The sequence below is a fragment of the Mangifera indica genome, chromosome 2 (genome assembly GCF_011075055.1).
Source record: "Mangifera indica cultivar Alphonso chromosome 2, CATAS_Mindica_2.1, whole genome shotgun sequence".
Taxonomy (NCBI): Eukaryota; Viridiplantae; Streptophyta; class Magnoliopsida; order Sapindales; family Anacardiaceae; genus Mangifera; species Mangifera indica.
In genome coordinates, this window is record NC_058138.1 from 20,556,582 (window position 1) to 20,573,792 (window position 17,211).

The window sequence follows — 17,211 nt, forward strand, 5'->3', positions numbered from 1 at the left end:
TGTTTATTAGATGGGCTTGCCTTTTTAAGCTTCGTTAAGCTTACTTAGGTCAGATACGTGGGTTTGATTTAACAGTCAATTGGATCGGACGGGCTTGTCATTTTACACGGCCTATTGTCAATTTATTGAGGCCTCTATAATGACGTACTTCAGTCGTTTCTTTTAATTTTCTGCAGAAACTGTCAAATCAAAGAAGGTTAGCTCACTAAACAGTAATCGTTCGAAAACGAAAAAATAGCAGAACAACATTTTGTCTTGTAATCGGCATTGAAATTATATACATTACAAAGTTGACATTTCAGACATGTTATGTACACCGCACTGTACAAGACCGTAGCTGAACTTTGAGCCGGAGCAATACATACATTTAGTAGACACAAACCACTGGCCTACAAGAGGGTTTTTTTCCTATACTTTCTCCTGTTTCTCTTCTGTTTTTAACAATTCTATACTATTCTCATTCGGTAGAAAGAAGCAGAATGTCTCTTTATTCACAATTGACAAACAGAGACTTTTCAAGGGGTAGAATTTACTGAAATTTCTTGCGGAAGAGGCGAGCTTGGCTGGTCCATATGTGCTGGTATGACAAGTCGCTGCAAGGGCTTCAATGCATCTGTCAGTTGTTTAAATGAAGGACGCAAGTTTGGTTCACTAGGGAAACAAGAAGAAAAGAGTAAATTAAACTATAATCATTGCATTCAATGAACAATATTTCTAAGGCTGTTTATATATATATATTTTCTCATACGTTTGCCAGCATTCCCAGATTATCCTTGCAACCAATGGATCAACTTCCTTGGGTATATCAAGGCGACGGTTCTGGAAACCAACTGCACCCACTACTTGCATTGGGTTCATTCCACTCCAAGGCAATCTCAGAGTTGCAAGCTCCCACAGAATCACCCCAAAACTATAGATATCACACCTGTACATTCACAACACAAGATAAATTAACGTTAGATGGTGGCAAAAGTTCAGGTAAGCTACATGCGACTTAACTTTTAGAGCTACAAGTAGCTCTTCAAGGGTAGCAACCAAAAAGAATTGTGCCCAGCTTCATGTATTATGGACCATTTTGTTATTGCTGTGTTAGGTCTCACTTATATGTATAAGCAAGAAGAAAGGGGAACAAATGCAAAGAAGAGGGATGTTGGGCACAAGCGGCAGAAGCTGGAACTGACAAGTGGCAGCTATACGACAAAAGAAAAAGTAGCAGACAAGCAGCAAGGGAGCTGGACCACAAGGATATTCAAAGGAGATGTGGCAAGCAAAGAAAAAGCAGGCAGTTGTAAAGAGGAGAAAAAGACTGGGAAAGGAAGTGGTAAGGAATTAAGTAAAAATTGTATAGACTAGAAAGTAGGGGGAGAAAGCCAGCCTTTCAAATGCTGGGCATGGGAAGGGAAATTCATGTACTGTTCTATTGGGTCGCAGAACTGACTTGGTTTTGAGTTGTATTGGTGTGGTAATCAATAGATTATTTGGTTGATATCAATTGTGTCTTGTGTTGCTCGTGGTTGGTTGTGTGTTGTATTGAGTGGTGCAGGAGTGATCATGGGTGACCATTGGGAAGCTTAGTTGAGTGAGGAGAAATTTCAGCAGGCCTCCTGGTAGATAACACCATGCAAAAGCAGCATGCCAGAGATGGAATTCACAATAACAGATTTCCACTGAAATTGTTGAATGAAAATTGGTGGTAGCATAGACCAAGCACTTTAGGCCCATCTTTCACGAGAGAGGTTAACAATGTTTGTTTGGAAACTCCCCTAACCCATCTAAATAAATGCTCGACAGTAAAGAAATTTGCCTACTCAGAATGGATTTAAAATCTTAAAGGCTTTGTTAAGATTAATTTTCCAGGGGTAAGATAAAAGAAACTAACTATTCATATATTCCAAGGATTTCGTATCATCCTATCTAAAAGTAAATAGAAGAAAAGACAATTGACTCATGCAGTCCAAGTAAAAGAATATACTAAGTGAAGCTAAAAATGCCTAACTGACGTCTAGCAACTTACTTTTCATTAGAAGGCTCATTGCGAAGAACTTCTGGTGCCATCCACTCCGGCTGAAAAATCAAAGATGTTTAAATCAGAAATATATGCAAGGATCACAAGAAATGCCGCATATTAACCTTGATGCATAAAAGGAAGTAACTATAATACTGAAGAGTACTGGCAGATTCTCACCGTTCCTGCAGTTGACTTGGATGACAAGAAGGTGTTGTGCTTCAAGCGTGACAATCCAAAGTCACAAACCTGCAAGTTTAAATACTTCAGTCTGTCAAAATGTGTGCTGAAAATTATTTGATTTCAAATTGGTTTTGACTCTGTTAAGATCCCAAGTGCAAGGTATGGGACTTGGATCCCACATTGGAAAGTATGGGCAACTAGTGTGGGGTTTATATGGCCTTGGGCTCTCCCATCTCAATAGCTAGCTTTTGAGGTGTGGTTCTCCTAAGGTTCGTATCAGACTCCCACATTAAGTGGTCCAAACATTGATATGTAACAGAGAAAAAAGGCTACTAATAACAATCCCAAGGTGAACACACCAATCTCCATCCATATGGTATCTATTAGAACAAAAGGCTTTAACAAAATTATCAAGCTAAACTCATCAACCAGATTCTGACATTATTTACCAATCCACAGGCCAAAATGCAGTTTGACTTCCATTCTAAACATGCCAAGCAAAAATGGACTACTTAACTACAAGCACAAACTTAGGTAGGTGTAATACTACAGTTATAATATCATCCCACCTTAAACTAGCTGGGAAAGACATTAAAGAATTATAAGATTTGAAAATTTTTAGTTAAATAACAAAACAGTGAAATAGTATGTTTGAATGATTTTACATCAATTTTTTCATCTCTATTTACTGTGATAGCACAAAACAGAACGAGAATAGTAATAAAAGAAACAGAGAGGTGTTCCAAAAAAAAAAAAAAAGCATACATACCTTGACATTCCAGTTTTTATCAACCAAGAGATTTGGTGACTTCAAATCTCTATGAACAATGGTTGGCATGCTGGTATGTAAGCAGTTCATACCCCTTGCCTGCACAATAATAAGAGATTCATAGTCTTACACATATTCAACACCGATTCACATGGATGTTGAGTCAGTTAAATCTCATACCACATCAAGAGCCATCTTTATTCTACGCTTTTCATCAAGTTGACATTGAGGACGATGTAGAATCCTAAATAAGCTTCCTCTGGAAAATGACAATTCATTCACAAAACTTAAAATTTTGACATGAAATATGTATAATCATGTATATTGCACATAAATATAAACAAACACCAGAAAGTCAGAAAACTGTAAGCATCACAAGTTGGATTCTTGCTGGCCAGCAAAAAAAACATCCAGTAAGAAGATGATCACAAAATGAAGACACAGAATTATACCTTGGAAGAAATTCAGTAATGATAGAGAGATTTGGGGGACGAGTAACAGCGCCCATAAAAAGCACCACATTTGGATGACGCAATCTAAGCATTATTTTCACCTACAATATGGAAAGATTAGTTCCAGGGACAGTGATTCTACACCGACAAAGTTAACAACCACAACCCTGGACACACATATACCTTTACTTTTTATTTCTACAAATGTAAAGCATAGAGCAAAAGGAGAAATACTTCAATGCTTACTTCTCTTTTAAACTCTGCCAAAGCGGCGCCTGAGAAATCCTGGTCCAAGAACTTCTTCACCGCAACCTCCTATTGTTCAACAACAATTAAACTGCCTTTAAATTAAGAATTTCTTTATTTGTTTCAACATTTTTTAAGAATCTCCTACTTTTGTATTAAAAAAGTAACAATACCCCACCATAATGCTTGTGTCAGATCAATTAATATAGATGATCATACCAAACATCAACAGCCTTATGATGATACTACAACATCAAGAATGTAAAGATGTATATAAAAAAAAGAGCAGCGCGGGTTATTCACGAAATGAGTATTCACTTTAATTTCACAAAGCTTCACTTATTCCGCAAAATACATTAAGAAATCTGGAAAAAAAAAAGACTAGCCAAATTCAAGCTAAACCATGAATTTGTATAGACCAATTGATATAGCAGTTATTAAGAAATCCCAAATCTACATTGTTTTCATTTGGAAAACAACAAAAACAAATAATCTATACAATATACAGAAAAATGGTATATAGAACTAACCGTGCCTTTCCAATCAGCATGGTAGACCTCTCCATATGAACCTATTCACACCCAAAAAGAAAAAAAACATGAATAACAAAGAAATAGAGAACTCCTAGAAATTTTAATACCAAAGTGGATGGTGATACAAATGTAATTGACCACCATGACAGCTCCTAAAAACTAAAATAACTGAAGCTGCACTAAAAGAGCAATCAGAATGATATAAATCTCTCAACTCAGACCAAACAAATCACTAATATATTTTTAAGATTAATGACTAAGGCAATATTACAATATAACATATGCAAACATAAGAACCCAAAGGTGTACCTAGTCCAATCCTTTCACCAAGAACCAAGTCTTCCCATTGAATTTCACATTCACTAACATCTACATCGTCAAATATCTGATCAACCCTGTTTGTCCTGGATTCAAGAGATGAGCTTGGATTTTCTAAATCCTTCAGTTTCAGATTGGTCCCCATAAACCTGTCATGTGTGCACATTCTACGGTTATGGAAACCAATTTCATTGTTTTCATGTTCTTGGAATAAGTTTGATACATCTCTTTGCATGTCCTCTGCATTCCTAGGATTTTCTTCCGTAGATTTAGTGCTCATATCTTCAAACAAAGTTGGCCCATTTAACTGGCTCGGGGTAGAAGCCACTAATGGGCCACTAACACACAAAGCAGTGCTGGCATCACTATTGTTACTGTACAAATTCAAATCACTAGAGGAGTTGAAACCATGTGGATAGATCTTTTCTGATGTACTTGAACTGGTGGAAACTGATGATGACAGATTATAATTATTTGGGTCACGGTTAATTTTTGGTAAGATGCCCTCCTTATAATTGTAATCTTTTCTTTTAGGTACTTCATTGTATGGATGTTGATTCTTCCGCATCATTGGTACTGGGGGTCGACCAGAGATAGGGTTATTTTTCTGTCTCTGAAACTCTTCAACTCTACTATCTACAGGCTTGTTTCGGAAGGACGTTTTTGCAGTTCCTTTTATGTGGAATGGGTTAAGATCAGCAAAAAGGTTTTTAGAGTCCTCCTGACCATTTTGACCATATGGAACAATGTTGACGTTCATCCTTGTCCCATCACCAACTGCATTGGACCCACGACCCCCTTTATATAGGGAAGTTCCTATGGCTGATGAGGAAAGATGATCCAATTGATTAGGAGTCACTCTATTAGATACTGTAGAAGAACTAGCACCAGTTTCATTACTGGGAGCAGAGAATGCAGGCAAGGATTCTGCCTTTTTAGAACTGGACCCTCTGTCCATGGGTGAACTACTGTCCCCTGCAGAGTTTTGGCCACTGCCTTCGCCAAGTAATGGCTTTGGCTCTGAGTAGGCAAGTCCAGAGTCATTTGAGGGCAGCAGAACAGGAATTTTACTTATGTTGGGGTTGTATGGTTTAAAGGCAGTATCCTTTGCACTTAAAATATCAGCAGGTATAAGTATCCCAGGAGCTGCCATGAGATCAACCAAACACTCCCTGATGGGAAAAAAAAAATTTAGGACGTGCAGAAGTATTAAAGTAACATAAAAGTAAAGCAAATAGAGTCCATGTATCTGCATAAGTTAGTTTTACATAGGAGTGGTACTTTTCCAGAAGTGGCAAGCAAGTTTTGGTTGCTTTATGTGATTTGAAATATTTTTATTTCAAATAGAGCGGTTTGAGCCTTTGTCATACTTGTGAAACCCTTTAATTAATTACCTATCCAAAAAAAAAATTTATTTCTTGACAGAGAGGGAGAAGGACAAACAAAACACAGAAATAATATAGATGCGTAGAAAGGCACATCTACAAAGAAATAATCATGCAAAGAAGGAATCTAAAATAGCATATAAGTGCCAGAAAAAGTTGATTGGCAATTATCTTACATCATTACAGTTGTTCAACATACTCAAACTAATTGGGAACTGGAAGGGATGGGAAATGAGGCATAAAATGAGAAATAAAACATGGCACAAAAGAGTTGTAGCTAGCTGCTAATTTGAGCAGTGAATATGGGAAGGCAAAGAGAATAGTGGCCACAGGAAAAAAAATATTATTGTATAAATGATTTAAATGCATACTAGGAGATATAATTTCATGCAAGGATAGGCTCATGCTGGCTGCAGAAATTTCGAAAATGAACTGAAATTCTTTTAATAAGTAAAATGTGGAAACACGTAAGTTCAGCTTAAGTCTGGTCTTCAATATCATTAATACCAACATAACAACAAAGATATGCCAAAGAGGTGGAAAATTATTTAAAAAACTAAAATATGAGAACTCTTTAAACTGTTCTAAACTTGAAGGTATAAGGAGCTCAAGCCAAACCTTTCATCCTCAAGCTTTATTATGTTGACAGCATCATCCTCTACACCAGTGTAATGACTTCCTTTTACAAGTCTACAAGGTAACTTGACACTGTCAGCCAACACCTACATCCAGTCAAAGATAAAAGTTAAATATATAAAAATTCACACATCCCACACAACGTAGGAAAATGATAACTAAATAACATTATCATATATTTGATAGGATCCAGCAATTCAAAAATGTATTGAGATAAAATATGTAATCCCACTGCAGAGGCAAAAACACTCTGCAAAAGACCTTTATCATGTCCATTCACCAGAATCACATACTAACATTATCTGGCTACAAAATTCCAGAAATAATATGTAAAATATGCTAGGTATTAGAAAGAAAAAAATATCACATACTATGAATAGCTCATATCAGTGTTGGCTTTAAGTTCTAATAACAAGGAAAGATCATGACGACTAAATTAAATATCACCTAAATAAAATAGCTACCTTAAATAGCAAAGCGCGGTGTCGAGAGAGGCCGATATTTATGGAGCCAATAGGCAATACACTTGTTTGAAGAGATCTCCTCAACTCTGTGCTTCTTTCCATCCACCTGGCCAACATTACATTAGCATCCTTTACAGGCCCACCCATATGCCCTGTGACAAGGTCAGCAAGTCTCTGTACCAGAAGACCAACATCAGTTGCAGGCAAATCTAATGCAATACATTGTGCAACTTGAACTAACTCTTCCAAGGCATGATCGATTTTTTGATTGACAATTACAACTTCAAATCCAGAACTCCCAAGACTTGCTTCAAGATGTGCTAGAGATGGTATTTTCCCTTGTGTTGCTGGACCAGTGGAGAGACCAAATACATCATAAAACCCATCCACCACCTTCTCCTCATAGTCAAGAACATTGTACTCCTGGTGAAACAAAAACAAACTGCAAGTCATACAGAAAAGAACTACAAGAACATTATTATTATAATTCTGATAGTTCCACACACATGTAGAAGAGAAGCAAGCATCCATTTAAAGATGTCCGTAATAAAGTTAAAAATTAGATATGCCAATTGAAGCGAGCGAGTGCAGATTTCTTTGGCAATAGCAACATGCCTCCAAACCATAAGGAAATAATGGTATATAGTGCCACAGCTAGTTCTTTGAAATCAATGATAATTAATCCTTTTCTATTGTGAGTCTTCATTTCACAACACAAAGTTCAGAAAAATTCTCTAAAATTCAATTCTGAAGAAAAATTCCAGTCAACAAGATTCTACTAAACAACAATGAAATAAGCCAAGATTATTTCATAACATAAGGAAAAAATAGTTGTTTTCTGGATATTTAACCATGTATCAGAGAGTACAATGACACTTTCCTAAGCCATTGGAAAGAAATTTAAACACCAAATTCAAGCTCCTTCTCTACATTTGACCACATGTGAAACTCTACAATAGTTCAATTTGCCACATTTTCTTCAAGTACATATTCAATGTCAAGTTCATTCTGAACATCTACAGAGCACAAAGACACGATGTAAATAAAATTGACTGTAGTTCAACAATTAGCGAAAATTGTCATCCCACAATAAAACCTAAATCAAGTTCGTGAACAAAATTGTTTCCCATCAATATTAAAGAAAACAACGGAATTCACCATTAAGCTTAAAATAACATTTACCCAATACTGCCTTGACAAAACCTCCGCAGCCACGTCAGCCTTATTACTTCCAATATCACCCCTTCGATTATTGTTATTATTATTCAAACTCAACATAGACGTCGCCTGAATCAGATCCTTCTCCGAAAAATCCTCAGTGTTTGACACGCTGATCGCCATGGCCAGCTGCAATTGAAACTCCTCCTCTGATAACATGTAGTCAGTCACACTAGAATTCGACACCAGAACTGGCGAAGACAGCGGCGATGATGTCGACGGACTTGGTGGAGCCGCGCTTGATGACATCCGGCTCTGATCATTAGAGCACGATGTTGAAATTAGGGTTTCGTTCGTTCGATTCGGATCGTGGTTGCTGCCTATATGCAGCTTCTTGAAAATGTGTTTCATCTCTCTCAGTCCCTCACTGTAACTTCACTCTCTAGATTTTCTTACAGCTTCTTGCGATTTTCCCTCACCTTTTCCCGATTTTCTCACTATTTTGTTAAGACGTTGAAAGGTCAATCGAGAGAAAAGTATTAGGGAGGGAAAAAGCTTCACCCGGCCGGTATAAAACTACACAGTTTGGCGGGTATTCGAATAGTCTTCAACTTTCTGTTAATTACAAAAATGCCATCAATACTGAAACGCGCCAGTTTTGACTAAACGGCACGCACTAATGAGAATGCAACAAGGTGGCCAATGAAGTGGCAAGAGGTAGCATACGTGGCAGAAAGGGTCCACGCAATGGTGACAGGTAAGATTGCCAGGGGCATGTATGTTTAATCGCTTGGATTGACAAGTGAGATTTTAAATCAATTCGACCATATTCAAAATATGTTATTATCATTAAAAACATATATATTTTAAAAGGTTAATATACGTATAATTTAAAAGATTAATAATAATTTAAATATATGACGTTACAACAAGAGTTCATACAAATGTGACAACTGAGGTTGCCAAGGGTGTGTTTGTGTTTATCACTTGAATTTGCAAGTGAGATTTTAAACCTACTCGACCATATTTCGATATATATAATTATCATTAAAGATATCTGTATTTTAAAAGGTTAATACATATGTAGTTTAGAAGGTTTTTAGTAGTTTAAATTTGTAATGTGGCAACAAGGGTTCATGCAATGGTGACAATTAAGATTGTCAAGGGTGTGTTTGTGTTGTTCTATTGAATTAACAAGTGAGATTTTAAACCTATTCAACCATGTTTGAATCGTATAATCATCACCAAAAATGTATATCTTTTAAAAGGTTAAAACAAATTTGATTTAGAGGATTAATAATAGTTTAAATTATTGACAAGAAGATTTATACTTGCCGATAAGATTTCGCATAATTGGTAAGGTAAATGTGTAATCTTAAATATCTATTTTTGTTTATTTGACAATTTTTTAAATAATAAGAAGATAATAATAATAATAAAGGGATATTTAATTAAAAATAATTAAAGAATACTCTAATAATCTATCTTTTATTATAGATGAAAAAAAAATAATTGGGAGAGAGAGCAATGAGATTAGAGATGACAAAGTTTGTTATCTTAGATGAGAAAAAAAACTCTTAGGAAAAAATAATCACTTTTTAAATTTTAGATAAAAAATTATTAAAATTTTAAATTAATAAAAATAAGATTAATTTTTAATTTTTAAAAATATTTTTCGATAATAATATTTTTAATCTTAATTATAATTATAAATTTTAATAAAAATTAAATTTTAAAAAATTAACAGTTGAAAATGTGTTTGGCCTTAGTTTTATTATGGCTTGGCCATTGATTACAAATGTAGACTCAATGCCTCTAACGTAGAATCATATGTCTTGATATTGTTGGGTCCTTCTCTGATTTCTCCCGAAACTATGATAGGACACTCCTTAACCCCCTTTGCTAATCATCCCATCATTAAACTTCCGTTATTAATCACTCCGAAAGAATCCTGCTGGCGTAGCCTCATCCTCTCTCTGCATCTTCACTCTCTCGGGACTGTTTGATACCTGTGATATTTCGTTCATATTTCCATATCTGCATGTGTAAACCTGGAGACACAGAATGGACCCTCTGTAAGTTTAATAATTCACCCACTGGCTGGTGAGTGCCTCGGAATGTGGAATATATACATTGATGGAGTCTTCCACTGTTGTTTCGCCCGGCGCTCCATATATGTATGCCTTCAACATTCGATTAAAGGAATGAAAAATCCATCAATATCCTCCCATTGGAGAAGTATTCTTACAACAGAAAGCTTCCTTCATCACGTCGGATGGAGATCTCGTATTGGCACATTATCTCGTAAAGGTAAAACGATGGCGAATTCTCTAGTTGGTAGATCGGTCGCAGTCTCACAGATGAAGCGGCGTCAAGTTTGTAGGTGGGCTAATACGTCGTCGTTTCTCAATCCTTTATCGTCTCTAGCCGTTCCGATGGAAGAAGGCAGTGATCAGAAAAGAAAAAACTAATCCAGATTATTCTACTTAATTATCGCAATTAAGTGATTTGTATTAGACGAGAAACTTGTTAATCAAAGTTTATCATCTTAATGTAATTTTAGTAGATACTAGGCACAAATGCAAATCGTCCCATTTCTTTTTTATTGAATAAGTTGACAAGACTATGTATTAATAAGTATAAAAAACTAAAACGGTATTCTACCCAACAATTCCTCACTCTATCTTCAACCACACGCCGGAGCTGGGAATTTGGGCATGCACCACAAACAACAAATAGTACCCCGGAGGAGCAATCTCAGCCGTCGACGGGGCCACAACGTCAACATAATACATAGCAAACCCGACCCGTGAAACACCGAGCTTATTCATCACCACCATCCTCTGATTCATTGCAAAAGAATGCGTTGTAAACGATGGTGCAATGATCCTCACTGATACAACATTCCCTGACAAGAAATTCCGGACGATGAAGTTCACTCTAAATGGCTGCCTGTGCCTCACTGTTTGATCCACCTGCAAGATTCTCGGCCGCAACGACGAGTATGCAAATGATAAATACGGCGGAGAGAAAGCCTCTAAGCTTAAGTCGGTTGGGTAAAGTACATTGGTGAAGTTGTAATAGATTTGTGGATTGCTGCCGCCTATTAAAACACGGCCATCAGGGAGGAGAATAGCTGAGGAATGGTACAATCTCGGCCGCACGGCCGGTGACATGATTGAGAATCTCAAGCTACTTTCAAGCACTGATGGACGGTAGATGATCGGCCGGGTTGCTGGGTCCCGTGCATTGTTCCATCCAGCAGTACCTCGTTCGGCGCCGTTGATTATAATCACATCACCGGTGGGGAGAATCAACATGTCACTCATAACTCTCGGCGTTGGCATTTCTTCCATTTCCCAAGTAGGGCTTTCATGGGAAACCTTAAGCCTCCCACAAGTGGAAACTGCAGGTACAAAGTCATGTCGTATTGCTCGTCTATAAGAATCCTTTGATGCGCCACCGCACACCATGATCTCTGCTTCAACATTGCTGCCGTTGTGATTATCATCTAAAGGAAGCAACACGGATGATCCTGTGCTTGGATAATTACGGGGATCACCTCCAGTGATCTCCGGGAACTCTCTAAGCACACGATTTTGCTTGTAATCTAGCACTATTGATCTTGTATTTGCAAAAAGGAACAAATTTCCGTCTGGTAAAAGGTGGACAAAAGGGTACAAATTGTTCTCAGCATAATCTGTAGTCTCAATCAAGAAACGTAGAAGAAATGGAGCTTGAGGATTCCGGGGGTAAAACTCATAACTGTATTCTCTTCTCCCTCCAATAATGATTAAGCTACCATCAGGTAAGATATGGTTACTGCTATACCATCTACGTCTAAATAAGTATTCAGGAAATTCAAGCCAATCACAATTTTCATGGTCAAAACATGGGGAGATTGTACGGACAACATGGTCACCATCATTGAAGCCTCCGGTCTGGACTAGTGTTCCATCAGGTATAACAGAGCCAGAGGAGCACCAAACGTCCGTTTGAACCATAAGGGGGCGGAGGCCATTGGTGATGGCATCATAGAGAATGGAGTGTGCAGTGCAGTCATGTATAAGGGCTTGTTCCCGTGAGTCGTATCGGCAAAGGCCGCCAGGGAGAGAAATGTTGGAGGGGCCGAAATCGGTGCGATCATAGATGATCACCTTGTTGTTATGGAGGAGTTGCATGTGCATTGCTACAATGCCTGTGCTTTCATGCAGGAGTGTCCATTGACCTTGAAGGGCAGAGATTGAAGGGAAGAATTGGGGTGAAATTGGGGAGATGAAAATGAAGAATAAGAGTGAAAAGAAGAGGAGTTTGATGATATTGGTGAGCATTTTGAGTGGAACAGGGACAAAGTTTTGGAGGGCTGCAGTTGGGTAATTTGCAAAGCAGGTGGGTTGATGATTGTGAGAGTGGGAGTTGGTGAGTTTAAGGTTGATGAACTATATATTAGCTAATTTAGATAATATTACTGTTAGGAGAAGAGGAAATTGGGAGTTGAATCTTTGAGGGGATCATGGAGTTTTGCAGTCAATAAGCATGCACTTAATGAGTTTGCCATAAGCTCAAGAATTGTGATAGAATTATTTGCCCAATTTCCTGCAGAAATAAGGCTCACTTTCCCGGCAAGGTTAGAAAAGGTGCTCCCCTAGTTTTGAGTATTTAGTTATTTAAATAATGTGTTATCGCATAATTAAGTGTTATTGTATTCTTAAAAGCAAAGGATTTTTTTTCACTAAAATTTTAATATAATCTAAAAAATATACTCACACCAATTGAAACCCTTAAATATATATTTATGAACTAACTTCTATTAGAATTTTTTATTAGAGTGAAGAGTAAAATCATTATTTTATTATTAAACTCTAAAACTTAAACATTTCTATCAATTTCCCCTCTTAATTTAAAAAATTACAAATTCCCCTTTAAATTGAACTTTGAAAAATAACATTTTTTTTTTAAAGTTTTTTTTTTCTATCTCCGACGACTAGATGTCGTTTTCATCGTCAACCGACGTTCCTACCATCTTTTTCTCCAACAGTCGACATTCATAGGACCAATTTCATCGAAAGAAGATGAACCGTCTTCATTCGATCAACGGATCGACATCGCAAGATTTTTCTAATGTTGATCCATCGACCAAATGAAGACGATTTGTCTTCATCCGATAAAACCAATTAGGTGGGAACATTGGTTGGGGGAGAAGAAGATGGTGGAATGGTCAACCGACAACAAGAATGGCAACCAATCATCGGAGATGAAAGAAATTACCCTTAGGAGGAAATGCAGTTTTTTAAAGTTTAATAATTGGGAGGGGGGATTGTTAGTTTTCCAAATTAAAAGAGAAAATAATATAAATATTTAGGATTTAGAGTTAGAATGATAATTTTATTCTTGCCTCTAACGGAAAATTATAATAGAAATTAGTCTATGAATGAGTGTTTAAATTATTCATTTGCCGTAAGTATGTTTTTGAGATTATGGTAAAATTTGGGTGGGAATACTCCTTTAACTTATTTTTAATTTAAAATCATTAAATCACTTAAAAATTGGAGGCACAATTAATTGTTTCTCTTCTAATGGGAATGACATGGTAAATATCACTAATGTTTTTGAGAAATGTTATGCAAATACATTTTTGAATACATAAATAAGTACATATATAATAAATCATCACGTGATTAAATGTTAATTTATATTTAATTTAAAATTACTCTGTCACTTGATGACACATATTAAGTATATATTAATTTATATACTCAAAATAGATACAAATAAATTATACATACTTATCTTTATAAATTAATGTGACACCTTATGATTGAATGAGATTATTTATTTTTTCTCAGATACTAACACATTCAATTATATAAATAAGTTTGTACAATTTATTTATACATGTAACATTACTTCTAATGCATTTGTTTCTGGTAACAGTAATTAATTTGATTTGAAACAAAGTTCCATATAAGTTCTTTTTGGGAGGTTAAATTTTTTATGGTTTCTGTTTTCTATTGTCAGATTAACTTATAGATCATTGCTGCCAAACACTGATTCTCAATAATTTCTGAGTAATTGCAAGGAAACAAGAGGGGAAATATAATCCTTTCAAGAAAATTTATATATAAAAAATTAGACACACAATCTGATGCTGTATTATGGGTTCATGTACAAAGAAATCTATACTGCGCCACATTGACTACAAAACTGGGCTATGTTTAGGTAACGGAAAGATAAATAGCAAACAACCCAAAATGCCTTAAGAACCAGCCAAAAAAACGTGAGGGGATCTACTTGATTATATAGTGTTCCCAAGAGATAAAAGGGAATGAGCGAGGTTCAACCTAATTCTTTTTGCCCTTGCTGCCCCGTCTAGATGAAACTACTGTCCATCCATCTTCTGCAGCTGTCTCCCTCAATGGTGTATCACCAGTTGGTGTGTTTGATGAACTCGGTTTTGCCACAGATTGTGGTGTATCCAACATCATATCTGCCGTATCATCACCTTCATCAGAGCTATCATCGTCCTCATCATTCAGAGCCTGGGTAGAAGGTATACAACCAGAAGAGTGTTAATTGATGCAAATTCAGTAGTTTGTTAAAATAAAAAATAAAAAAATTGACTGAAAACAATAGTAATTCTCAGAAACACTTAAGAAAACAGAAATCAATTAGAATTCCTTCTAAAACTCAACAATGCTAAAGCATATTAAGCTATTGACTATCCTCCACAAACAAAAATAAGTAATGAGATAAAGCATCCAAGCAGGGGAGGAGAAACCAGAGGCCAATCAATCAAAGAGATCAAGTGATACATTATGAACTGAAATTCACAGTTTGAGGCTTCAATGTCACTACACATCTTCATTCCATAAAAGAGATCTTAAATAACAACCTTGAATTGACTCACAGTCACTCCTATGAACACACCTTAGTGAAAAATTATTGTGTCATAAGTAATCATATAAACATTGCCATCTAAAAGAGCAGGCCACCACAAATTAATTATCCATTGGAACTTTCTTATCCTATCATCAAGTTAACAACACTAAAAGTTACAACCGTAAAAAGAAAAGTTAGAGACCTCAAACTAACCAGACATGGCCGATAAAAAAAATTATGTTTGGAAAAAGGTTTAAGCTTTAATCACCTGTTTGACATGAGAACAAGCTGCCATTTGAGAACTACTTGCTCTCAGATCTAGAATAGACTGATAATTACCCTCCAAGCATTCTTCATGCATGATAAACAATTTTTCTGCCACCTGTAAAGATTAACAGAAAGTGCACAACCATTATATATAACTTCCTATACAACGTAACACACTGCACATGATCAGAAGCATAAGCAATGAATAGACATGGTCAATGCACAAGCAGATACATATTTAAAAGGTACAAGATCATTACATTCCCTAAAACTATATTCAAAAGGTACAAGATCATTATGCTCCTAAAACTACAAATCTAATACAGAAATGTCCAGGAAATCTATCAGAGCTATATACTCAACTTTTTAAAACCAAATATGTTTGATTAAGTAAGCAATGAAACACCAGAAACATTCACAACCATCATTCATAATAATACTACTAAGAATTAGAACAAATGCAAAATAGGAATAATTGCAAGTGAAAACAAGTTTGTGAAGAGCATAATATAGACAGGCCCCAACAAATTTTAGTTTTTTAGGAACTACTATAACTTGCTCGCACATCCAGTGAAAAACTGTACAACCTTCAAAGACGGCAAATAAGTAACCAACAAAACTGGAACTACTCAAATCATAATTCCCGCAGAATGAGGTTGCTAAATGTGAAATTACAGAGCTATTAAGTACAAAATAGATTAAAAGAGAACACATACCTCCTCAATGCTGCCATCTTCAGCCATGGTGTTGAGCGAAAGCATAGTTTCATCAAGGATGTTCTCAAGGTCATCAACATATAGTGTCTCTGACATGGAACAAGAAAACCATGATGAGAAAAAATAAATGAAAACTAAACAACTCACAAAAATTATACTATAATGATCAATGGAAGGCCAGGTCAATCCAGCATCAATGGAAATATTGTTCAACAGAACAATAATTTATCATTATATACAAATAATAACACGCAAAACCCGTCAATGTATGTTAGCTTTCAGTAATTTCCAAGCAAACTGTGCTAGGAAGCTAATTCCAGTAATAAATATTTCGAAAAATTCTTAGATTTAAATTTAATGCCAACAAAATTCATTCAAATCAAAAGCTGCAACTTTTAATTGTCAAGTTCAGCAATCAACCTTTCGACTGAGCAAACCAGGAGTATACATCTGAGCAAAGCTGGTCGGCGATGGCACGCGAGCCGCGACCACCCCACTCGTTCTCCACGGCCATTTGAAGAGCCGACCATCGGGACATTATTAAAGATATCCCTTCCTTGAATAAGGCCACCGATTCTTCCGGTAGAGGCGGTGGAGGTCCATTGCTAGCTGCCATATTCGCAGTGGTTATGTCCGTATCTGAGGTTCACTCTGAAGCTGCTCTTGTGTTTTGGTGTCGTGCGTAAAACCCTAGCTGGAGTGACTCGGCCGGCAATATAAAAGAAAGGATTTGTTTGGATTCGAGTATTAGTGTATTTGACTTCGAGTACACTACTAACACCCAAACTTTTTTTCTATGTAAACCGTAATAAAACTGAAAAATTCCAATATTACACTTAATTTTTTTAGCTTCCAAATACATCCCAACTAATTTCATGCTCTTTTTTTTATATAATTAAGTAAATAAATAATATATTATCATCGATAATTTAAAATTATTAAATTATATAATAATATATTATTTAAATATCTAATTAATAATTCAAAGTTACAAAAAAAATTATACTATATTTATGATTTTTTAAAGTATTGCATAATTCTTTAACATGTGGGTTTTTGGTATTAAAAAAAAAGTTAAATAGTACATTTTTAAAATTTTATATAATACTTTTAAAAAATTTATATTATATTCACCATTTCTCAAGGGGTTAAATAGTAATACTATCTTTTACATTTTATGTCCAGTCAAAACTTGGAAAA

At 35.8% G+C, this 17,211-nt stretch overlaps 3 protein-coding genes across 3 annotated transcripts; all 3 read right to left on the reverse strand.

The window, feature by feature from the left end:
- Positions 1-235: 235 nt before the first annotated feature.
- Positions 236-8,723, reverse strand: LOC123205252 (serine/threonine-protein kinase EDR1-like). The gene is made up of 13 exons (XM_044622174.1): positions 8,174-8,723; positions 6,992-7,414; positions 6,510-6,613; positions 4,498-5,678; positions 4,186-4,226; positions 3,656-3,724; positions 3,410-3,510; positions 3,138-3,216; positions 2,958-3,056; positions 2,186-2,254; positions 2,015-2,064; positions 749-925; positions 236-651 (listed from the first exon to the last, which is right to left on the reverse strand). The coding sequence occupies exons 1-13, from the start codon at positions 8,558-8,560 to the stop codon at positions 516-518; spliced, it is 2,916 nt and encodes a 971-aa protein (XP_044478109.1). The 5' UTR covers positions 8,561-8,723; the 3' UTR covers positions 236-515.
- Positions 8,724-10,722: 1,999 nt separating this feature from the next.
- Positions 10,723-12,567, reverse strand: LOC123196422 (aldehyde oxidase GLOX). The gene has a single exon (XM_044610453.1). It carries the CDS (start codon positions 12,478-12,480, stop codon positions 10,825-10,827), a length of 1,656 nt encoding a protein of 551 aa, XP_044466388.1. The 5' UTR covers positions 12,481-12,567; the 3' UTR covers positions 10,723-10,824.
- Positions 12,568-14,241: 1,674 nt separating this feature from the next.
- On the reverse strand, positions 14,242-16,750 carry LOC123203636 (pre-rRNA-processing protein TSR2 homolog). The gene is made up of 4 exons (XM_044620081.1): positions 16,432-16,750; positions 16,012-16,100; positions 15,297-15,410; positions 14,242-14,688 (listed from the first exon to the last, which is right to left on the reverse strand). Exons 1-4 carry the CDS (start codon positions 16,625-16,627, stop codon positions 14,491-14,493), a joined length of 597 nt encoding a protein of 198 aa, XP_044476016.1. The 5' UTR covers positions 16,628-16,750; the 3' UTR covers positions 14,242-14,490.
- Positions 16,751-17,211: the final 461 nt, after the last annotated feature.